At 34.2% G+C, this 24,833-nt stretch overlaps 1 protein-coding gene across 3 annotated transcripts; it reads left to right on the top strand.

Annotated features, from left to right (window-relative positions):
- Positions 1–539: 539 nt before the first annotated feature.
- LOC133175779 (homeodomain-interacting protein kinase 2-like) lies at positions 540–23,648 on the top strand. 3 transcript variants are annotated; one of them, XM_061310891.1, is made up of 16 exons: positions 540–877; positions 1,464–2,462; positions 9,580–9,703; positions 11,119–11,241; positions 11,851–11,937; positions 13,279–13,463; positions 13,752–13,914; positions 14,146–14,350; positions 14,835–14,923; positions 15,612–15,671; positions 16,635–16,829; positions 16,956–17,050; positions 17,239–17,502; positions 17,904–17,992; positions 18,163–18,808; positions 18,925–23,648. In XM_061310891.1, exons 2-16 carry the CDS (start codon positions 1,477–1,479, stop codon positions 19,271–19,273), a joined length of 3,660 nt encoding a protein of 1,219 aa, XP_061166875.1. In that variant the 5' UTR covers positions 540–877; positions 1,464–1,476; the 3' UTR covers positions 19,274–23,648. The 3 variants fall into 3 exon arrangements, with proteins under 3 accessions (XP_061166875.1, XP_061166877.1, XP_061166876.1); XM_061310892.1 differs by having other exon boundaries at positions 543–877; positions 17,242–17,502; XM_061310893.1 differs by lacking the exon at positions 15,612–15,671 and having other exon boundaries at positions 541–877.
- Positions 23,649–24,833: the final 1,185 nt, after the last annotated feature.

Genomic DNA, 24,833 nt, shown 5'->3' with positions numbered 1-24,833 from the left:
ATAGAAAAAATCGTAGTTCTTAATAGAAAAAAATCAGAGAATTAATCAATGACAAAAAACTATAATAATGTTTAATTATAAGCTTGGACCCCCCCCCCCCCCTCCTTCCCCAGTTTATGAAAAGGCAAACAGATGTGAAAAGCACTAACTTAACCCTCAGAGATCTTCTTTGTCTTTTGTACAGGTGTATGGGACAAACATGAATAAATGTCAATTACTAAATATAAGAACAATTTTTTTTTTGTTTGTGGATAATGTAAACAAAACTTTTGGCGCACTTGCTTGGAGACGAGCTTGCTCATTGGTCATATTTTATGACTTTCATATACACATAGTTCCATGACGTCATAATATAGAGAACCGAACGGGAAATGATTACAAAGACCGTCCTCATTTTAACTTTTCTTTTTTTATTGGGAGAAACGTTTTAATTAAAAATAATGGTATTAAACTTGACACAATCAGGCTTTTCTTTTTCTATGACCATTTTGTTATGAGTTTTTAACTTGAAAGAAAACAAGAACGTGTTGTGGCCATATTTTATCGGAAGTGAGAAATTCTCCATATGGTTCTTCTACATGAACTCGACTTGATCCCCCGTATGCTACACAGAGAATGATATTTACTTGAAGAATGGCTCAGACAGAGCCTTGATTTCGGGGGAAAAACGAATTTTTATTGTGAACGACAGTGGTAACACGGGGCATTATAACGATAAAAGGAGATGAACAAAGGAGTCGCTACAACCAAGAATTTAACGAAAACACATGTTCACGGAAATGGCTTGCGATAAACATTGATAGGGACATTGTTCATGCGACAGACGTTTTCTTATCAACAATACGAAAGGAGGGAGAGATTTTAAGAAAACTTGAAGGTAAAGTAACTTAATTTATTAAGATATTTATAGCTGAGAAGGGGAGTTGAAGATCGTGACCATGTTAGGAAATAGGTCAGTCTGTTTATGGTCAAGGTTACATGATCGCCATGCTTGTAAATAAGTCCTAATCATATCAGTTGAGAGCTTGGTCATGTGCAGCTTAGTTTAGAGGATTAAATTAAACATCCAGGAGTGATGTAAAGATATATTATTCGTAATAATTGTGTTATATTTTTGGAAGAGAAATGATTCGCTGTGAGAAGCACATCTCTATTTTAGGTATTGATGTTTATGTGCATGAGCTGTATACATGTAATTTCTGTTATGTATTGCTAATACATCTGTGACACGATGTTTGTAACTTTTGACCAGTTAATTTGGAAGACTTTAATCCCGAATAACTTCTTGATAATGTTTTAAGAGTAATAAATTATTCGATAACTTTTATGTAATCTCAGTTGAGATTAGGCTTGGCTGTATATTTGGACTGTCACCATCACCAATGGCTGTGTCAGTCCAAATATTCAGATATCCAAATAGATTAACTTTTCTGTAAAGCATGTATTTGATGTATAACTTTCAGAAGGTAGTCCCTGATGCAAGAAGGAAGCTACAGCTCAACAATAAATGCATTTAGCAAGAAGATTAAGTTGGAAGTGTTTCCCGATCTCCATAATGTAGCTTCAAGTAACCTGTACAGTTCACAGAGTCCATTATTACACTCAGCATCAGAGTATACACAGGGTAACAGCAACCAGACATTGTTTTATCCACCCAATAGGAATGCTTATAGAGACGTGGAAAATATATCTCAAAATTACATTCGTGCTTCAACGTTAAAACTTCTAGATACGTACCAGAGATGTGGAATTAAGCGTAAATGTGAGGAATTGGAAATACCGATGCAGCTCACAGACGTGCAAACAGTACCAAGCGAGGATGAGAAGCCCCTTATTGCCACGACCACAGCAACAACAACGAACACCTCCAAAAATACATCCTCCTCAAATAGTGAGGGTGACTATCAGTTAGTACAGCATGAGGTATTGTACTCTTTGACGAGTCACAATGCCTACGAAGTGCTGGAGTTTTTGGGTCGTGGCACATTTGGTCAAGTGGTCAAATGTTGGAAGAAAGGGACCAATGAAATCGTAGCAATAAAAATCTTGAAAAACCACCCTTCGTATGCAAGACAGGGCCAAATAGAAGTCAGCATATTAACAAGATTAAGTCATGAAAATGCTGACGAATTCAACTTTGTACGAGCATATGAATGCTTTCAGCACAAAAACCATACTTGCTTGGTTTTCGAGATGCTTGAACAGAATTTATATGACTTTCTCAAGCAGAACAAATTTCAGCCTCTACCCTTGAAGTACATCCGTCCGATCACGCAACAAGTGTTGACTGCATTGCTGAAGTTGAAAAGCCTGCATTTGATTCATGCGGACCTGAAACCTGAAAATATTATGTTGACAGATCCCATTCGAATGCCGTATAAAGTTAAAGTCATTGATTTTGGTTCTGCTAGTCATGTGTCCAAGGCAGTTTGTTCTACATATTTACAGTCACGATACTACAGGTAAGAGAAACTCTAGATTGTGTTTTCAGTACTTTTTTAATTCATTTTCTACAAGGCTAAGAATTGTTGCTTTCCAAAACATGATTTTTTGGTACATAGTGATATATATATTTAATATTTGAAAGACAAAAAATATTAAAGTTTGCATGTAGTATTTGCAAAGAGGAATGAATATTTTGAGGTGCACACATTTCTGTTATATTCCTAATTTACTGTAGAATCACTCTTTTCCGCATGGTATTAATTTACTCTTAGCGAGTATGTACGCGGTCAAAATTTTTCTGTAACAATTTGCCCTAGTGTACCTAAACTACATTTAAGGCATATAGTGGCAATCTCAGAAATCTGCGTAATTTTCTACGTGCGGATTGAATTGAAATTGTGTTTCTGTGGTATTTTTATCCCAAGGAAAAAATATGTTTACAACTTTACAGTAGATGAAGAGTGAAAAGGAGGTAGACCTTAAAGTTGTCTTATTGGTCAATTTGTATTTAAAAAAAAAGCCAATGTGTGATTTATGTCAACAGAAAAATACTCTGATTTAATTAGAAAAAGTAACAAAACAGGAGGGATGTTTTGCCTGTATGGATTTTTGATTGTGATTTGAGGCCTGGAATCTTAAACATCTCCCTCCCATTACATTTAAAATTTTGTTTAAAAAGATTTTTTGGGTTATTTTTTATTTGAATTTCATGTCCTTCCACCACCAAGTTCATTGTATGGTAGATGTATACATGTAGATCGATTCTGTGATCTTTAGAATGCAAAAGTTAATATGTCATTCGAGGTATATATATTTAACATCACTGTAAAAATTTTGCACCAGAATCGCTTGAATGATATCATGTTGTTGTTTTTTTTTTGAGCTGGAGGAGTTAGTGTGTTGATAATGATTTTAGTGATGTATCATTTTCACCCTGATATCCATCATGGATTCTGAATTTGTCATAATAAGTGCACAGGGCCTGGGCCTAGAAAATAAAAAAAAAGAATATGCTTACTATTTATTATTAGATGTATTGGATTTTGTACATAGATAAGGCCAATTTAAACTTAATTAGTAGATTATCATCCAGGGTCACCAAAAATATGGGGCGGGTGGGAGGATTTTATTTTTTATTTATCTGTTTTGTTGTGTCCGATTTTGACAGTAATTATCCCCGTCTGATAGCTATTCCAGTTAACGCCATTTTTTGCAAAGTTAGATAACTCGTGTTTTTGACCTGGCGGCCATCAACGTTCGAATTTGTTATGTGAAGTAAACAATGATACTAAATTGAATATTCTGATCTATCTTTATGGACAGTTGAGAATTAAAGATTACGTAAGTAGCTATTTTGTTTTCCGACATAATCTTATGTTTTAGATAGAAAAAAAATTATTTTGATAAGAATATTTTGATGAAAATGTATGTTGAATAGGAAGTGTAGCAGGTACACTATTTTTCCAGATTGTCTTTACGTTTTTAGTGTTAGCACAAATTTTCTACTTTCTAAAGATTTTAAACATTATTTAAGATTTTTTCATGCCTAAATGAAGTCCCCAACATGTAGCATAAAAGTGCACGACTTTTGTAAAATTTTGTCTTCGTTGGGATCGGAGACATAGTTGGTATTTCATTATTTGAAGAAAATAAAGTGCTGACAGCTCAAAATACCTATAAATATAAGGAAATTTTAGCAATTTAAAATGCATTTCTGAATTTTTCTAACTTAAAAATCATTCAAATGTTAAATTCAGTCATCTGTATTTTGCTTAATTTCAATCGCACTCGAAATACTTCTGATAGTTATCTTCCCTGATTTGCTCTCCTGGGTCACAGACGTTGTCAGTGTTTGGGTATTTTTGGGCATCAATATTTAGTTTATTGTGTGAAATTCCTTAAAAAGAATGCTTATTCTTTTCATTCTATGGACTTAACTTCCTAGAAATCAAAGATTTGCGTTGAAATTCCTCTTTTTAATTTTTAGGTGGATTAGCTACGTCTGAATGTCAGGTTGGGGTGGCCTGTTGTCAATATTTCTGCACACGAAATCATTGTAGAAATCGATGATTGTTTTTTTATCACTAAAATTTGTAGCATACCAACCCCTTCTTTCGTACATGCCTGTCACAACACGAGAAATAATAAAAACCATTTCTCTTTCTTGACGTGCGGTTCTTGATCTTTCTAAACCGGAAATACCTTTTGAAATATAAATACCAGAATCAAACACGAAAAATTTCCGGAAAACATAATTCTTGCAAAAATAAAAAACATTGGGGCGGACCAATTTCTGAGGGGCGGGCAGGGATGATAATCTATCAATTAAGTTGAATTGGCCTAAGATGTAACATTACTACTCTCCTGTCAGGTGAACAAGTATTAAAACTTGTTTCTTGAACTATAGATCTGTGAATGAACTGCTCCTGAAAAGTATCAAATTTCAAATTTGATATTAAAAAAATGTGTTGAAATTAGGAGAATAAATGCCCATTATTCTTAGTTTGTGAATAGGAGAAGTGAACAATCTACCTTTTACAAAAATGTGCTTTTATTGGCTAATGCTTGTGTATACCAAGTTTTTTCCACTACGCCAACCACCAAATTTATGCTGTTTGAGCACTCAGAGTGTAGGCAATAGTTATGTCACATTCACTTCAACGATATACCATTGGTTACAGAATAAACAAAGTGGACATTTCCTGAGAAATAGTTTGTCCCCAGCATCCACTTCAGTAATCTTATACAGTGCAAGGTTATAAAGAAATAGAGTCAGTGGTGAAATTCCATCACAGTAATGAAATCACAAACTGTAGAGAACATGTCTGGAAGAATAATTCAATCTGTAGACAGTATGATAGTATAGGCCTTCAAGGAAAATGCCAATCCACCCCCTCCCACCTTCTGCATGTCAAAAGTTTAGAATTTTTGCTGTCTGTTGCGTGTTAATGTATTATGTACAACAAAGAAGGTTTTGACTTGGAAGTTTCTGTGAAAGTGCCAGATTTTCCTTTAAGAGATTTGACAACTTACATAGAGTATATCTATAATGTGATATGTTAATTTATAATTTTTAGTTTACATAATTAATATAGGAATATCTGGGATGGTTAAAAATGGACATTAGTTTGCATTTGACAGACAGGTTGCATCTATAGATATAAGAGATAGGGGAATATTATTGATGTTGAAGTCAGATTCACATTCTAGGTGTGTGAACTGTGGCCATGATCTCTATGTTGTAACACAGGGTGAGAGATGGCCAGTGAACCATGCTGTCTTAGTCTGTTATAGAAATACCTAGACAGTGACAGATGGGGTGGCCCTCTGCACCTGTATGATAATTATCTCTACCTCTTGTCCAGAAATAGAGGGATTTCTTATTTGAAAGTTTCTACAGGCATACTAGTCACTTGAAAGGTCTGCCGACTAAGTATTGTGTACACATAAGACCATAGAGTTAACATTTTGATGGGCTATGCATTTTCCCCGTGCAGCAGGCATGTGTGTGTAAATGACATAACACATGACTGGTGACAGTGTTAAGCTCTTGTCATTGATATTTTCACATCAGAAAGGAGTGCTGGTGGCTGGTTTCACAGTAAACAGACATGTACTAGATAGAATATGAACTTGCTTCATTTTTTCCCTCAAGTGAAGTCCATGTGTAAATGTCATGAATGACTAACAAAACCCAAAGCATATTCATTGTGTTTGTGTGTATTTTGCTACACTCAGTAGGTTTTCATTTTGTTCGCAACTAATTTTTACGTAATAGTAGATTAAAACGAGGAAATCCAGCTAGTTTATATTAACACAATGCAGCTATGATGTAATTAAGGTTCTTTATAAAGTTTACAGATAGCATGGAATCAATCCATTAATTCTAACTAACAGGAATGATAGAATGAAAGAACGGAATGCATAGTGCCTCATGCAGTGTTTTGAAAAAAAAAACCCAAAACGCAGGGTCAAAGTTAAGTACAGAACACAGCAGGAAACTCAAGTGTTGCAAGGTTTTAAGATTTCTCATTGGAGAAATTGGGTTTTGAGTGCTTTCATTAGCTCTGCGTAGAAAATCTGCCAATCTGTGAACCCTTCAGAGAAAGAGAGAAAGTGAAAAAAATAATTGCAGAAACAGTTTTAATAACCATGGCAATGAAAATTTACATATGTAGGCTTTGGTATGGTTAGAATTCTCTCCTTTTTGCCCAAGAGCCTTTGAATCAACAAAGGCTGGTGCTTTCTGAACATTTGAGCTATACAAGCTACAAAAGGGGCACTTTGTGTGAAATGATTTTCATGTGTATATGTTAACAGGTGAACACAATTTTAATACAGAATATGCCCCTAGAATTGTTGCCAGACACAGAGAGATAGCAGTTTGGTAACACAAAGATACACTTGGCTGCCAATTTCCAACAAAGTTTATTGGGAGGGTCTGAGTTTTGCGAAAATAACAGACTCACGAATCACATTCCTTTCTAATAATTCACCAAATCCACACCAAACGTCAGTCACTGATTAAGAAAGATCAAGGTGAAAAATTAGGAAGCTTTATAAATAACAATGATTAAAGTAGTGAGAAATAGCAATCTTTCCCCCCTTTGTGTTGTGAAATCATTGAAATTCTAAGGTGATTTAAGATTAAATGTAAGATGTTATAAAAAAAAAATAGCCTGAGTTATCCATCACCAAGGTTCTTAATGCCTGGTTATACTGGTAGAAGATATATAGATCTTTAAATACATTGTATGCGTAGTTAAAACTGCTCTAATCACACTAATGTAACATGGAACAGAGAGGTTCAGTTGTAGGATTGGCGTAAACAATGGCATTAAAATCCTTTTATTGATGCCAGGTCTTGTTGATTACAGTTGATGTCCATTACTATGGGGTACTAATTAATTAGGATAGTCTCATTCATGACATTGGCTAATTCTCTACAGAACAGAACTAAAAGTACTAGGCCTTGTCAGTTTTGGACTAGTCCCTTATGTAAAGGCTGGGCTTGGACCTTAGTTAGGATAGGTGTAGATGTATGAACAAAAAACAAACAAACAAACAAACTTGATAAGTGCAAACAGCAGTCAGAAAGCAATCTTAGACTTTCATAAGTATCCAAATTCAGTGCAATGAGTTAGATAATATAAATCAGCAGTTCCAAGACATTGTCAATGTACTACACCATGTTTAAATGAATACATACACAAGTTAACTTCTGAGAGAGAGAGAGAAATGTCGTTAACAATGAGTCACAAAGACAATGGTTTACGTGTGTTCATACTTTTATGAACACTGATGACCAGAGAGAATTTATGTGTTTGTTCTGTTGTGTTAGGCCACCTATTCATAGATAGGACACGCAGAGACCCAGTCAACAGAGTACGCATACATAATGCTCAATTTGTGATAAATATTTAAAGTGTGGCTGGATTTAAGGTATTCCCCACATAACTGTAAACAGAAACAACACACTGAAACAGGATTTCATTTCCCTTTGTCTGGCCACAAGGGGGAAACCATTAACATACAGGTCTCTATAATGATAGGCTGTAGTGAATGTACATATTCATGGGAAGGTGCTATCAATCTAAGATTTAATAAGAGTGTTATCGCTCTATCCCATCAATAATAAGGGCTTTTCAGCCGAAGGAAGTAACTTGCCGATTTTTCTACAGCAAAATTATAATGTTTGATTATTTGGTAAAGAAAAGTTACTTTAACAAAGCCCCATGAGGAAAATTTGTTGACTTAAGTTTTGACGTGAGAAGACGAGACTGCTTACGCATTTAAATAACAGAGTTATTTTGGCACAGGTATGAATGCCTGTTTCCTAGGGCATGCCACTTGGATTGTTTGGGGGTCAATATTCAAATTACAGATGGTGTGAGCAGGAAATAGAGATATTGTGCCGATTAAAAGTCCCACAATGGCCTCACGGGTGACTGTATACATCTTGTCTTAGTCCCTCGATTACTTTGGCAGATAGGAACTCTGATAAAGCCTGCCATCAAATGTGATGTTAAAATCAGGTGTCTACATAGGAGACCACTTAAGAATGTAAAATACCTAGTACAAAGTGACGTTATATGTATAACAGAGTGGATGGTTTAATATGCTTTTAACTGTCATGAATTGAAGTATGAAATGAAGACATTGTCTGTTATTTGTAAAGAAACAAATGCAAATATATCAAAAGACTTAAGAGTGTCCCAATTTTTTTTTTATTGCGAAAAGAACACACAGAGCGAATAGCTCTACTTGCACATATTATGCAGGACATAATTGTGTACTGTACTTGAACTCTCAGCATCATGGATGTTGTTTACAGCTTTAAATGCCTCCCTTGTATTGCAATTCCTTGGTAACAACAATTACCAAGGAATTGCATACCATGGCGACTTAAGAAGAATGAAAGTACAGTTGAACTTCATCTTGAATAGATGTCTTGAATACCATGGATATGTCTAAGTGATTTGGAAGTCCCGATCACTTATTCTTTAAGTATTATACCATCGATATTCGAATGATTGGGTATCTCAAATTTTTTTTTCTTGGCCCCTTCAAGTTTAAGATAACGAGGTTCAGTTGTAGATGTTTGTTTCCTGTAATATGCTTTTAAAAATGTTAAGGATATAAGTAGGCTTTAATTTGTATTATAGGTCATTTAAGAAAATGAAAAGAGAAAAGTAAATGACAATTAGATAGAGTTATTCCAGACATACTTGCAGATGACATGGGTATGATAGCATGAAATATCACACTCCAAAGGCATGGGCAGTTTTAGTGCTTAGCAATTAGCTACATCAAAGCATCACCAAACCATAATATATTAATTTAAAAAGAAATGATATATATGTAAACAAAGCCAGTTTCATTATTATTTATCAGATTAAAGAGAAAAATGAATTAAATCATTTCTTTTCCCAGATTTTGCAAATTTTAATGAAAAAAAAAATTAATCAGTATGTGGTCATTAAAGGGGTTAGTAAGGTTACAAGAAACAAACAAACAAACAGAAATAATTGTTAGGCCTTGTGTTCATTATTTTTATTTCTGTATTTCTACATTCTTAACATATTTGTGGATTTTTGTTCTGTGTGATAATGACATTTGTTGTTTTCTTTGCAGAGCTCCCGAGATCTTGCTAGGCCTTCCATTCTGTGAAGCTATAGATATGTGGTCCCTGGGCTGTGTGATAGCTGAATTGTTTCTGGGCTGGCCCCTCTACCCAGGCTCTTCAGAATACGACCAGGTAACTAGACTGTCAAAAACATTATGAGATATGAAGACACTATTACCCTGAACATTTCTGCAAGAATTAACAAACATATGAAAACATGAAAAAAGATTGTTTCAGCAGCTTGCCAAGAATAACTTGTCTGAACTTGATTAGAATTTGAACATGAGCCATTTACTGGCTGTTTATGAGTATTATGAGCACACTTGGAAAGGAGCTAATGAAAAATAATATCTTCAAGTTTCTGTATTCCCATTGACATTTCCTTGTGTCTGCCAGTTCCAGAATTGGCGGGGTTTTAGCTTGGCATATAATCCTCTTAAAAGTATTGTTAGTTTTGTAAGCTGACAATGGAGGAGTATCTTGACGAGTTAATGGGCTCAGGTGATCAAACCTGACCATGTCTTGTGTAATCTGAAGCCTCTCATTACAGTATCTCCCAGAACTCAGCAGTCTCCTCCCTGTCTCTGTACATGATGCACATTCTAAACATGCAGATCGGATAATGTTTCTCTTCCTTGAGTGTTATTAATATAGTTCAGCTGTTCCAGAAATCTGCTCTTTCACACGTTTGATACAGCAGATAATGAAAGCAGCCTTGTATATTGATGCACAGTCTAAATTAAGCCATCATTTTGAAATATTCATTAATGATGATGATGTAATTTTTTTTCTATAATTCATTGTCTCTCTCAATTTTGTAAAGAAAGATTTAATGGAGGCCAAGGGTTATCCTGTTTTTAGATATCCATTATTTATAAATTTATACATATTATTTTAGATATAGAATACCTCTGGCATGGAAAGGGCACATTAACCTACTTAAAAATCTCTGTTGTTAAAATCTTTTTTGTTTTCAAATGGTTGCCTGCTTGAGGCATGGAAATTGATTTTGGAGCCAGTGAGTAGAAACAGTGAAGTATATTAAAAAAAAGACATTCGGTATTCCCTTCATGCCAGAAATGTGAGAGAATGGATAAAAATCATGATCCCAACTGACTGACAGATGATTGAAATAGATTTCAGCTAACCATTATGTCTCCCATCTGCATGTTCTAAGACATGCTTGTAATTAAGTATTACCATAAAATTTATTACATTCAAAGTGCTAACTTAATTAAGCATGTTAATGAAGATGTTGTTGTATTTTTATGTTTGGATTGTATTTAATTTACTAGTCATCAGAAAAAAACCCCTTGAAAATATTTGACTAAAATTCAAAGTTTTAATATGATCCATTTTAATTTTATTAAATTTAGAACATTCATAGAAAAAAATCTGGTAGGAGTACAGCAGTATGTGTAATTTATATATTTTATAATTCCGTTAATGTCCATTCTTATTTGCATGTAGACTTGGAGACAAACATGTTACTCTAACTAACAGAGAAGTTTCCTTGTATTGTTTACAATGAATTTTGTCTGTTACAGATCCGCTACATCTCCCAGACACAAGGCTTGCCAGCAGAACACATGCTCAGCGCAGCTACCAAAACAACGCGATTTTTCATTCGAGAAAACACAGATAGCAACTATCCCTTCTGGAGGCTTAAGGTAGCTGAGCGCTTCTAATGAACACTATCACTCCCAATCAATAGACCATCCCATTCTCTGGAATAAGACATTGATGTACCCAAAATCCATAAAAAATACCAGACAAATTAAGTTTGGGTGACAATAAAACAAATAGTCTTGGGCATGCATAATTCAAGTGATTTACGTAGTATGTGCTGTTTAGAGGGTGCTAATTTAGAGTATGTTATACCTGATGGGCATAATTTTCTCTTTTGGCTGAAAATTATTGTCTTTTTCGGTGGCAATAACTGTTTCCCTTGGTTTTGTGCAGAAATATTGCTGTCATGCATCTATCAAAATGCTAGCAGACTATGATACATTGCAGTTGTTGAATGCCAGTGGGTGGGAAATATTTAATAATGAATATATAGATACATGTAATGAATTACTGTCATGTTTTAAAACTGACTGTATCACAACATGCATTAAATTTAGATTGCATAATCCTTGTTGCTACCAGCATATGTTATGGCAAAAATCTGATAGAAAATGCATAAAATAAATAAAACCTCTGAAATAGATTGATATGGTGTTAAAATTTTCATCAATTTAAGTGAATAGTTGCTGATTTACATGTACTCTATTTAGACTCCAGAAGAACATGAAGGTGAAACGAAAATCAAATCAAAAGAAGCCAGGAAGTACATCTTTAATTGTCTGGACGACATGGCACAGGTATGTACAAAACGGCTCAACAAGGAAGAAATGGAGAACAGAGGTTTGGTGTGCAAAACATTATTTACACATGTACAACTTCATTCGTGGATTGCTTTGTTGTCACCGGTTTGATTAATACTTTCTATGCTGTAATTTTGGATAAAAGGGGTTGTGATTAAGATCACCAAAATTACACAAGTTGGGTTAAATGAAAGTAAGCCAAGGTGTGAAATTCTACAAGAAAAAAAAACAAGTTGTCCTGAAACAGTAGTTAATAAAAAGGATAAAGTATATTGGTAGTGGGGGGATATTTTTGATGGTGGGACTGATAATTTGGGAGGCTATGAAGGGTAGAAAGAGTACAATGAAAGAGAATACTGGGGGAAATGCTGGAAGGAAAATGATAAAGAGGATGTGAGCAGAGTGGTAAATATTTGAATGGTTTAGCAGTCGCCAAATTTTTGAAAACCTGAAATTTTACAAAATCAGGGTCTTTTTATTTACATTGCTTTAATAACTTGAAAGGATATTTGTGTGCTTAACAAAGTTCAGAATTTCCTGTTATTTGGAAAAAGGCTGTGTTATCAAAGAAAAATCATCTAGGCAGTTATTGTTTGTTTTAAGTCTTATTTTGATACCCACAAAGAAAAAATTTCCCTAAATGATGACTAAGCCCATACAAGCTTATCTCTGGTGTCAGCATTCAAGGTGTTTTCCTGCACATATAAGCTAGTCTGAGGCTGATTGGTTGGACAATTGATATTTCTTAATTAGTTTTCCTCTCTGTATTCTTCCTTTGTTTCCATGCTGATGAAAAACTGATAATTGAAAAAAGAAAAACACTTTTGTAAGCCACAAGTGCTTCATAATAGAAATATTGATAATACAACACAACAAAGACATTAAGAAATGCACACACCTTCTTTCTTGTGAGAATGTTCAGTTCTTTATTAACTTTGAGCTTTCAGCTCATCATGCAGTGCTGAGTATATGAAGTATACCACATTCATTATAGAACACAAAATGCTGTGTAAAGGACTCAATAGGACATGAATATGACTAAAAGTTATTAGCGTGAACCACATATCTGAGAATTCTTTTCTAGTATTATATTAGCTATATTTCTTTTTTATGAAAATTTTTATTTTTGCTTTGATATTTTGTTACAAAATCAAAATCATGAAATTTTGAGTAGTGGAAGTAATTTTCATGTTCAATAATAGAAAACTATGGTCTCCCAAAGATTTGAAACATTTTTTTTTTTTGACGTTAAGAAAAATAATTATCAAAAAAATCAAAAAAAGTTATTTCTAGTACATATTTAAAAAAAATCTGAATTGCAAGCTGAAACTGTTTCAGATTAATGTGCCTACTGACCTGGATGGCAGTGAGTTAATGGCAGAAAAGGTAGACAGGAAAGAATTCATTGACCTCTTGAAGAGGATGTTGACTCTGGACCAGGAGAGGAGGATCACCCCTGGGGAGGCCCTGAACCACCCCTTCATCACCATGGCCCATCTCATAGAATACGCTCCATGTAACATGTACGTATCACAGTAAGGTCGATCATGTGGAATTTGAAACATATGAAGGAAATGAGTCTCGTGTTATTGCCTGTCTCAGAGAGTAATTAACAAACATTTACGTACCTTTACATGATGTACAACTTAAAAGTTGATGAACATGCTATATTGCATGAATCTGAAATTAAAGCTATGGATGGACAACATTGGAGTTCTATAAGCATCACTAGATTTAAATGATCTGAAGATTTTAAACAAATTTTGGGATTAATTACAAGTTGTATTTTATATTCTTCTCTTTTTCTTTAGGTTTAAACAGAGTCTGTCAGCAATGGACATTTGTCGACGTTCGGTGAAGAGCATATTTGATGTGAATCAAAACACAAGTTCCATCATGTCAAATCTGGTGCCACCCTCCACTAGTAATCTGACTGTCAGTTTCAACAATCAGATCAACGCCCTTCACACACAGGTACAGTCTGAAAACTGGTCTTGAGAATTAACACAGCAGCCACATACAAAGCTTGATGTTTTTTCATATTCTTGTAAAATATCAGAGATCATACATTTATTTTTATGCTTATATAGCTGCAAAGAAGCTTTGTGTGAACATGAAACCTGAAAACAGCAGTTCTGAAAATTTACCCAGAAATCTTTTTTTGTTTATTGGATTTATTTAAATGAGAACCCTCTATTCTGACAGATGGCGACCCAGAACTTGAGTGGAACTTCTCATCATCCGGGTACAGAACTTCAGTATTTGCCGTATCCCTTACAGTCACGGCATTACATTCCTTATCAGCCATCACAAGTTAACACACAGCTGTCAGCACCCAGGTCCTCAACACAGTTTAGCCGCACCGATCCTTTTATTCACGTCTCCTCTATAGTGGTGCCCGGTATCCAAGGTACACCTCACCCTTTGTTGCACTTTATGGCAGTTTTGCAGAAGTGGTTCAAATTTGAAGCATACATTTTATTTAGCAGCTTGATGTAAAAAAAAATCTGTTTATTAACAAGGCTTTGTAAATAGTGCTTACAGTGCTTACTTGAAGGAAGAAAGATGAACTTTATAATCCTAATAAGGAAAAGGAAATGACAGAATTGTTTATATATAATACTGGTATCAAGGCCTTGAATATTCTGGTGCACAGTTTTCTGAACACTTCTAACATGATCTGGTTCAATTTTATTTTCATCTGACAGCACAGGAAATAAGCAATATTTTATTTATTCTTTAAGGGAAGAAAAAAAAAACATTTAAAAAAATAAAAATGATGTATTAGAGTGCATACAAAATACTGTTGAACTGTATTCAACTGCTTATCAGATATAATTTATTGGTTTAATGAAAAATTGTTAGTACGAATTTTAAATATTTTTTCTCTGTAGGCCTGAGCTCTCCAACAAGGTACAACCATGTTCCCATGGTAACCCAAGCAGCTCCCACATTACAACTTCAGCCCCAGCTGATTGCTCAGGTAAGATTGCTCTAAAATTACATCAGCTTCCTCATACCATATATTCCTTGCATGAGGTGGTCAGGAAGAAATTCTTTTATAAACATCCTTACAGGGATAGCATGTAATTCTCACAGAAAGGGGAGGAAGTGTTTATAAAATGAAAAAGGAAGTTAAAAATTTTTAATAACAGTGTGACTTAAGGGAGGTAATCCTTCCAAGGGAATCCCACCATTTTATTTGCTGCTTGCATGATTGTAGATCCTAGTCATGATATGTAATGTTATCAACCAGTAGATATGTTTTGACTTAGATAATTTGTGTATGCAGAGACATGTAGAAGCATGGTTAATTTATGAGTTTTGTTGCTGGCATAGTTTGGTAGTGATTATTAAGTGTCATTCAATCAATATCAAAGGTTTAACACAGGATTTAACTATTTTAATGTTAAAAGAATGTACAATTAGAATTAAATTAAATTACTGATTCATAGGAAATAAAAATACCTAAATAATAGATACTTTTTCCTCATTTGGATATTGTTTCCATGTAAAATCAGATACAAATATTAAATTTTTTGTTCTTGTGATATAAAAATACGTTCTGATAAATAAAGTGTAATGAAGTGAAAGAGGATCAATAGCTAAAGAAATAGGTGGAAGAGTGGTCAGGTGACGTTGTAGGTAACATGTTAGGCTTTCCTTTGTAGAGTACTGTGGGCCAGATAAGTCCAGTGACCATGATAGAACACCCATTATTCATGGCAGCCGTATGTAGCCCCTTGTATCATCTCATTATCCTGTGTGCCATGTTTCTTTATTTTTTGCTTACAGTTCCATCTATGCTGAAAACTTCTCTCGATACAATCAAAATCTGTAAAGGATTAGAATTGCACTCTCAGTATAACTTTGTACCTATGTTTTAGTGTGGCTTCATTCTTAAAGGAAATTTTTTTTTGAGAGCATAGAAAAAGAAACAACAGTTTGTAGCTGTGCTTAGATGTTACCGTACACAGAGCTTGGAATTCTTCTCTGCATCCAAATACTTTATAAAAAGGATGCAGTCAACAACTTTCTACAATACTGTACTGTTATAATGTGCTTTTAATTGCTACTAAATGTTATGTAATTGTATGCACAAGAAAATTTTGTTTCGCTGATTTCACTGTCTTTCAAGAAAGAGGAAAGTAATCTGCTAGATGTAGACTTGCCATTTAACTACTTTCAAGATAACTTTAACATTATATTTTTGGTCATACAATGCACCAAATAATAACTTTAAAAGTAAATAAATTTCTCTCTCTTAAAAACTAAAATTTGATAATTCAGACCTCAAAATAAATTGATTTCTTCTTCTTTTAAATTTTTTTTAAAAAAGTTTTTTTTTATTTGAATATCTAAATATACATTATACAGAATTATATATCATAGAGTAGTGCTTTGCTTCCTTAACAAGTCAGGTATGAGTGTAGGCTTTATTCGCTCAAGTTCTATTTTCTGTAACACATGTATAATGTGGTTAGTGTGTATTTTTGTGAATCTTTTCACAAGATATAGACTTGTTAGTTTAGAATGAAACTCAGAAGAAACATAGTATCATGCATTCATCTTTTCATGCACATTAGAATGTTTGCATTGTCATGGGTTTATTGATAGAAAAAAAAATTATAAAACATTTTTTTTTTTTTAAATTCAGATTTTAAGGAATTCAAGTTTTATGCTTCATTTTACAGAATGCAGGAAACACATGGCCAGGTACGCAGCAAGTCCTGGTGGGGTCCTGGCAACAGATTCCAGGAATCGCCACCCAGAGGGCTGTCCAGCAACCACTACTGACAGACACACTAGCAGCATCCCAGGCCCTACAAGACACCTGGAGGCAGTCCTTGGTGCTGGACAATCTAGAACAGTCTTCTTTAGCCTCGCTGGTAAAATAGCTAAATTTCTCTACTTTAAAATTGTGTCAAGTAAAACTTCTGCATAGCTGAATATAAGAAAAATATTAAATTTGCATGTAAGAGGCACAATGTTAATAAATTTTGTGTTTGTTGTAGGGATCCTCGTCTCAGAAGTGGAATATTGGAGTTATGCCAAACAACTCATATGTACCAAAAGGAACTGGTTCAAGTAAAAGGCAGACCAAACAGAGGTTTGTGCAATTGTTTCTGTGAACCATTTTAAACTTTCAGTAGAACTGAAGACATTTAATGATTTTTTTAGTCTCTGTTCTTCATAAAAAAAAATTAAAAAGAGTGGACGTGTATTCAGTTGCATTTAAATAGAATGAAAGAATTGTGTCAGTAATTATGTTCTAAGTGTTTTTTTTTTCTTTTAAAGTAGAAGCTACAAGAATGGGGCTGCTTCCACACATTTATCTCCAGTAAAGAAAAGGGTCAAGGAAAATACACCCCCCGAAACACTGGTCCCTGATGATAATGCCCTCCTACAGGAATGGGCAGATAACCTCAAAACAAGACGGTCAGGCAAAGAGCAGAAACAGACAATAGTGATAGCAGACACCCCAAGCCCCACCCCCAGTATCATCACCATCAGCTCAGACAGTGAAGAAGAGGGGGAGCACAGGTTCCACAGAGGGAGAAGGTAAGACGTCTGGGAGGGTTGTTGATGTTGAGCCTTTGGTTTATTGATCTAATAGGGGTGTATGGATTACCATGCCTCAAGGTACAATCTTGTAAGGAAGAAAACTAAAGAAAATGTACCCATATTACTGATTCGGACTTCCTCTTTTCAATGTAATTTTGACCTGCAATTTTTAAGCATGATGTGTATTTTTACATATCTTTGAAAATAAGGAATTTCTAAATGAGGTTTTTGAATGCTAAACTTGTTTCCTCATAATTGTATTTTTAATGACTAAGACAAATTCATATTGTATTTCATATCATAGAGCAGTGTATCAAGTTACAACACTTTTTGTTGGTATATATATTTACACTGCTGTGCATCATGATATTTTATGACAATTATATTTTTTCCATTAGAGCTGGAAGTCATCGAGTTCAGAACCACAACCAAACAGGTGTAGATGCACGTTCATTTGTGGACAGCAGTATTGGGAATGAATTTTTCGGTAAGATCTTTACTGATTTTGATGGCATTGAATACATTATATAGTGCCTGATTTAAGTATATGTAATATTCTAGGCCTTAAAGTCTTGGATGTGGATATGATTGCTTTGTTCCACATTTTGTGTAGAAATCTTCAGGTGTCAGCTGATCTTCCTCTTTATTATTTTTCAGAATCCTCCAGAAGTCACAAGAGTTTAATATCAAGTGTTCCTGTGCCGGAACTGACTTCTCAAGATTCTGAAGCAAAGTACCAAAATGCACTATTTAAGAAACAGTTAGCAATGACGCCAATCAAACACGAGGAAATAGAGAGGACAAATGAAGAGACAGACAAAAATTACCACTTAGATACAGGTTACAATGTGGTTCCACCCAATGTTTCACTGGAAGTGCCCAAGAAGGCAAGAGAGCAAGCCAAAGTGTCACCATATGTGATGAGTGTTCCAAAACAGGAAACATCTTCATATATGCCATGCACTACCACTGCCAGCTTTGACCGATCAAGGGCCGGAAGGAGCCCAAAGACGGAGGTGAAACTTCCACCACTTGAAGTGGAAATCAGCAATGCTGCATTACAAGGAAAGCTAGCCTATGTGTCTCCAACTGTCCGTAATGTCCATAGTCAAACCCACAAGCAGGCTGCACCTGGCATGACTTTTGTCAACTCCAGCTCAGCTTTCCAGCAGCATAAGGCAAGGCCAGGGAACATGAACTTTACAAGACCAGCTGGACCCAGTCAGTTATCACCAGTTCAGACTGGTGTAGCCATTGGTCAACCAGTTTTCCTAAATACGGGTCCACAAGTTGAAGTTCACAGGTAAGATGAAAGATCTTTATATTGGGCAATAAGATAAACTCAGAATAATGGTATTATGAGAATGTGAATTTTAAGCCTCAGTCTATGTGTTAAAATTGAGATATTGTCTTTGACAGGGACTTTAGGCGGCCGCCAGCTTTGCAGGGTAGTCCAATCCATCATTATTTACTGCCAGCTCACCAACAGCCCCAGATGGCAGCCATTCCCACAGCTATGAGCCAGTACACACCATTCTCTCCCACAGTGGCCCCGCCTCCAGCTCATCAGAGTCCTAGACACGTCCAGTACACAACACATCCCCTGCCAGCTCACGTTCACCCTGTTCTGCAGTCTTCGACCCTCCCAACGGGGCCTTACCCCACTCAGATCGCCTCCCAGTATGGCAGCCTCAATCCAGCAGGGGGCATTTATGCCACATACCCTCTAAGCCCAACCAAAGGCAGATCATATCAATATTTTGCATAACGTTCTCATAAGTCATTGTTTTTGACATTCATGGTGCTATTTAGTGGTGGCTTGCATCCTAGAAATCACACACCTGTGTATTTTGGTTGTGATTAATGAACATGGACTGGAAACTGGTTGATTTTAAAGGTGTGGTTTTCCTCACAACTTCTTTTTATCATTATCAGTGTTAGTTGTAGCTTATTATTTTCCCTCTTGGTAGACAACTGTCTGTGTTCTGCAACCAGATGCTTCTGTTTTTCCCCCCTGTCTTATCTGTAGATTCATTGTAGAATTTATTTTATCGGGCTTCATATTTAAAAGGATTACAGCCAGCCATATATATTGTGTATTTATCAGCATATTGTATATTTTACTGATATTTGTATATGTATTTTATTACCTACACAACAATCATTTTTAATTGCTAAGTAATTAATATATTGTTGCTATAGTTTGTTACATATATGTGTTGTCACATTTTAGTACGTAATCTTAGTAATGTTACAAGTAAAATTTTAACATCATATTTATTCTTGTAGCCAATAAATGTATAGGATTTCTAGATATAGTGGAAAACAGAGATCTATGTTGATTTTGGGCATTTAATACATCACTTCATATTGGTAATAGAATTTTGGAAACATCTTCAGTCATAACATTAAGCCTAAGGAGATGCATAAAAAGGGTACTTGAATACTTGCCATGAATGATATAGGGAAGAAATTTCATAGAAATAAGATGTTTCTTTACAATAAAATTTGAACATTCCACTTTGCATTGTCAAGCACCAAATCAGTTGGCAGTAGGGAAGAAATACTAAAGATTTATGTTTGCCTGTGTAACTTGTTTGATGTTGTTCATCAGTGTTCAATGGTCTGTGATCTTTCAATATTCTGAATTTATGCACCTCATCTGGTAATTTTCATGTGATTTAAACAAAAATGAGGGCAGTTGGATGAAAAGTCCAACGTATGAACTTTAGTCGTCAGTTATGTAATCTCTCGTATAAATATATCTTTTTTCTTTTAAAAGATAATTTGATTTATGAACTTGAACAGTGTGAGATTGCTTTAGAGAGAAATATGATACTTAATGACGAGCCAAAATAAACGGCAGAATCTAGAGAAAAGATGTATTCTATTGTCAATCAAAGAGCTAGTAAGCTATTTTTGTAATGAGATGTTAATGTTATATGTGGTGCACATATTTTTAAATCATGTTTGAACAAGCATGTTTGTGGTTTTTTTTTTTCTTTTTCAAAAGGAATGAAGTGGTGCCATTGTATAAGTAATTGTATAGCAAAGATTTGTATTAATTCTTCTATTTTCCATGTCCTCGAAAGATTAATGTCCATAATAAATAAATTTCTGAGGGAGTGTATAGAACTGCCCTTAATTGTATAGAATTTTTTGTATATTTGTTACAATATTGTACATATGTTAGACTGGTGTATTAGAGGCCTTTCTATGCTGTGTGTGGTGGTGATATGCACTAATGTTTGTGATACTCATTTGTAGAAAATAATGCCAAAGTCATTCTAAGGACATAACAGCTATCCCTTTTCCTTTTTTGGTTATCAAATTGTTTCTCCATTTAAAAAAAAAAATGAGTACATTTTAATACTTTTTTTTAACCATAACTTTATGTGGTAGCTAACTAGATTGAAAAAAAAAGAGTTCAGTATAAAAACTTTTTATGTTTAATGCTATTTTAATGGTACAAAAAATGATAAACTTAATGTGTGTATTTTGTCCTTGGTTTGATGTTATTCTAAAACCTGTCATACATAAAAATATATATATGGCAAAGACAGTTCACTTGTACATGTATCTGTAGATGTGATTTAGCATGTATTTTTAACACTTGCCAGTATTTTATTTTTCATAGTAGTCTTTCATGCACCAAATGGTTTTCATTAATAATCACTGATATCTCGTAATAATTCCCAATGTTTGTAAGCTTGTGATATTACAGAGGAGAGAGAGAAAAAAAAAGAAAATGGCAAATTATTCTGAAGTCACCCTGCCATTATTATCCATTATCACTGTTTTTTCTCTGTAGCAGGCTTTTAATTAAGCAGCTTGTTCATGGGTACTTCAAGCATTTTGTCGTCATAGAATTACTAGAGTTGTCTTACCTTGCTGTGTTCATTCAGAATTGTTTCCCTTTTTTTCGTTATATCTAATGGTAGCTGTAGGAGAGTACTTTTATTGTAGTATATTTAAATTAGCAGTAGAGTTCTTGGTGTATATGGATGCTTTGTCAATTATTTATTTTAGTTTTCTGTCAAGTTTTTAATCCACTCTCTAGGTTAACAGTGCTAGTTTGGTTCTTGGTTTCTGTGTTATTTTTGGCACTTAGTTTATTTTTATCATATTGATAGCCAATGTTAACCTTGTGTGTTTTGTATTGTGATTTGGTATATCATTCCGTGTTTTGAAGCACTGTTCAAAATTTTTTAGCAGGACTTTGTCAACCATTTTATTCACCTTGATTGTAAACTATTTATTCCTTTACATTTTAGCCTAGGTCCATTGATTTTAAGGAATTTTTCTGCCTCGGCATGATCAAATAAGATGAAAAATTTTGTCAGTGATGTTCGTCAAACGAGTGCTTTTGTGATGTAAAGCTTACTTCATACTCAGGGTTGCCAGTCATGTCTAATCCATAAATCATTGCATTTAATCATAGTCATTTTTTTTTTCAACTCATAATATTGACTTCTTCATGCAGGCATATATTCATGTATAGATAGATTCATATAGCCAGAGACAATTTTGCAATACTGTAATGTAAATCCTCATATGGTCATTACGTAATCATTGATTAAACTGAATGTGTATTTATATCTGATATCATTCTAGCATTTAGTCTCTCTCATCTGTCTCAGTTGTTATAATCAGAGGCCTTGCTGTGGAACTTTCACTTTCTGTTTGGTGGTTGAAAATAATATTTTTGACATTGTTAGAAAGACTTTAAAAATGGGATTGGTCATTTATATATGTTAAAAGTAGGAGTTAGCATCAAAATTTAGTCATATAATCCAGAAAGTTTGATCTCTTAGTCAGATTTTAACATTATTTTCTTTATCTTTATGTAGTGTTTTATATAGCCTATGTTAGTGTTTTTAACCAAAATTTATATTATCTACGTTTATATAGGGAATTCATTATGTAGTGTTAGTTTATTTCAATTATTGTGTGCCTGGCATTCCAGAATATATTTATACTGAAGCAAAACTTTGGATTAAATTTCAGTATTTTTTTAATCGGTGGAGATTTTTTTTCATGGCTTTCAAAGATTGGTATTTTAACGTTATTGTAGATTGAGGATTGAATTTGGAATATGCTTTTGGTTTGCTTAAGATTTGGTTTATTCACAAGTTTTAGTATAGACATTTGGTTGTATAGTGTGTTACAAGCTTTTCCCCCTACTTTCAGTATGCTTGTTATTTTTTCCACTCCCATTATAACACAAAATGTATTGTGTCTAGTCAGTATTTAGCGTGTGGTTTCAGTGTTAATCAATTTTATATTTCTTCATTTAGACATTAACCCATTATTCATACAGTATTTATGCACCCAATTGTTTCTATTTATTCTTAAATCCTCTTTTTAAAATTGAAAGATGTTCAAATCTAAAAAAAAAAAAAATGTAATTGTAGAAGATTTTACAAGTGTGTCATGCATATCTTAGAAGAAATATTATGAAGAAGTTTAAAATTTTGTTTGAATCAATTTAAAAAAAACTGTTTCTGGTTCCAAAGTCTCTATTTTTTGTAGATTTTTGACTCGGGTATAGAAATATGTGTCATTTAATTGCACTTTCATGAAAAGTTTAAGAATCAGCATTATTACTACTTAATTTTCATGTCAACTTTGTCAGTTTGAAGGAAAGTGCTAATGCAGTGATTTTGTTTTCAACATATTTTGAGAAATCATGTTTGACCTCATATTTTGCTTTGTTGAGTATTATTTTCATTAATTTGTCACCAATGAGTGTAGCCATTTTTCATTGTATTTTCTTCTAATATCTGTGTGCAATATTAAACGTTGGACAAGCCTGTGCCTATCTCGCAGACTAGGGTAGGATATTTGATATAATTTCTCAAATTGTGTTTCTTTAATTTTGTTTTTTTTTTTACTTTTTCTTGATGGGGGATGTTGGGGGGAGGTATTAAATCAAAACAAGGAAGATATTTAGACAAAAAAGATAAAATTTGATTTAAGGTGGATATATTTTGGGTTAGATTGTTTATTTTGTAGGGAGGGGTTTGTGAGATAGGTCACAGAGAGTACTTATCACAGCTCTTTGTTGTGTTGATCTGAGATATATCAAATGTAGAAATTAACTCACTTGGGATCAATAGGAATAAATCTTCACAGAAATTTTACATGGTGTTTGTTTTATATATAGAAACATCCTATGAAGGATGCAGTGATTTTGCTGAATAATGGCTATCGCTAGTCCAGAGTTGATTGAAAGATGCAGAAAGGAGCTGGTAATCAAAAGTACCGGATTATTTAAAGTTTTATTAAGGTTTTGATTTAGGATTAATGATAATTCCGCCAACAGCATGAAGTGAATCGGTGATCGCTGCAGATGATCGCTGCAGATTACATGAACAAAGCGAGATAACTCAAAAATGTAGATCAATGGATTCCAAATGAATGTTAAATTCTGGGGCATTCCTAGATTCCTACACATGTATAGACCAAGTGTGAATCCAACGTAGGTTGATGCACAAGCTTTTTCCATTTTTTATGCCCCGCCATGAATATGGCCGGGGCATATAGTGTTTGTCATGTCCGTCTTCCGTCCTTCCGTCCTTCTGTCTGTCCTTCCGTCACACTTTGCGTTTAGCTCTGTTCAAAGCTCAGTTTCAAAGAAACTATGCAAGATATTTTTATCAAACTTCATATGCTGATAGATATTGATGAGGGCTATGCAACTGCATCAACATTTTTTGACCTTGACCTTTCCTTTGACCTTGACCTCACTTTTCTTAAATTAGTGTTTAGCTCAGTTTTAAAGATACCATTCAAGATAGTGTAATCAAACTTCATATGTTGATACATACTGATGTAAGCTATTCAATTGCATCAACATTTTTTTGACCTTGACCTTTATTTTGACCTTGACCTCACTTTTCTTAATGTTTAGCTCTGTTTTAATGAAACCATTGAAGATATTTTTAACAAACTTCATATGCTGATACATACTGATGAGAGCTATTCAACTGCATCAATATTTTTTACCTTGACCTTTCCTTTGACCTTGACCTCACTTTTCTTAAATAAGTTTTTAGCTCAGTTTTAAAGATACCATTCAAGATAGTGTTATCAAACTTCATATGCTGATACATACTGATGAGAGCTATTCAACTGCATCAACATTTTTTGACCTTGACCTTTCCTTTGACCTTGACCTCACTTTTCTTAAATTAGTGTCAAACTTCATATGCTGATACATACTGATGAGAGCTATTCAACTGCATCAATATTTTTTTGACCTTGACCTTTCCTTTGACCTTGACCTCACTTTTCTTAAATTAGTGTTTAGCTCAGTTTTAAAGAAA

The sequence above is a fragment of the Saccostrea echinata genome, unplaced genomic scaffold (assembly GCF_033153115.1).
Source record: "Saccostrea echinata isolate AGI-Se365-2 ecotype Australia unplaced genomic scaffold, CSIRO_AGI_Sech_v1 ptg000064l, whole genome shotgun sequence".
Classification (NCBI taxonomy): domain Eukaryota; kingdom Metazoa; phylum Mollusca; class Bivalvia; order Ostreida; family Ostreidae; genus Saccostrea; species Saccostrea echinata.
Note: the sequence above shows the minus strand (reverse complement) of the source record. Positions and strands in the feature narration are given on the sequence as shown.

What these genes read in the sequence shown, in the direction of transcription:
- LOC133175779 (XM_061310891.1), top strand. Translation starts at nt 1,477, where the DNA reads ATGCAAGAAGGAAGCTACAGCTCAACAATAAATGCATTTAGCAAGAAG. An exon ending in GCTCTTCAGAATACGACCAG is followed by an intron (nt 9,704 to 11,118) that starts GTAACTAGACTG and finishes TGTCTGTTACAG; the next exon opens with ATCCGCTACATCTCCCAGAC. An exon ending in ACCCATTATTCATGGCAGCC is followed by an intron (nt 15,672 to 16,634) that starts GTATGTAGCCCC and finishes TTCATTTTACAG; the next exon opens with AATGCAGGAAACACATGGCC.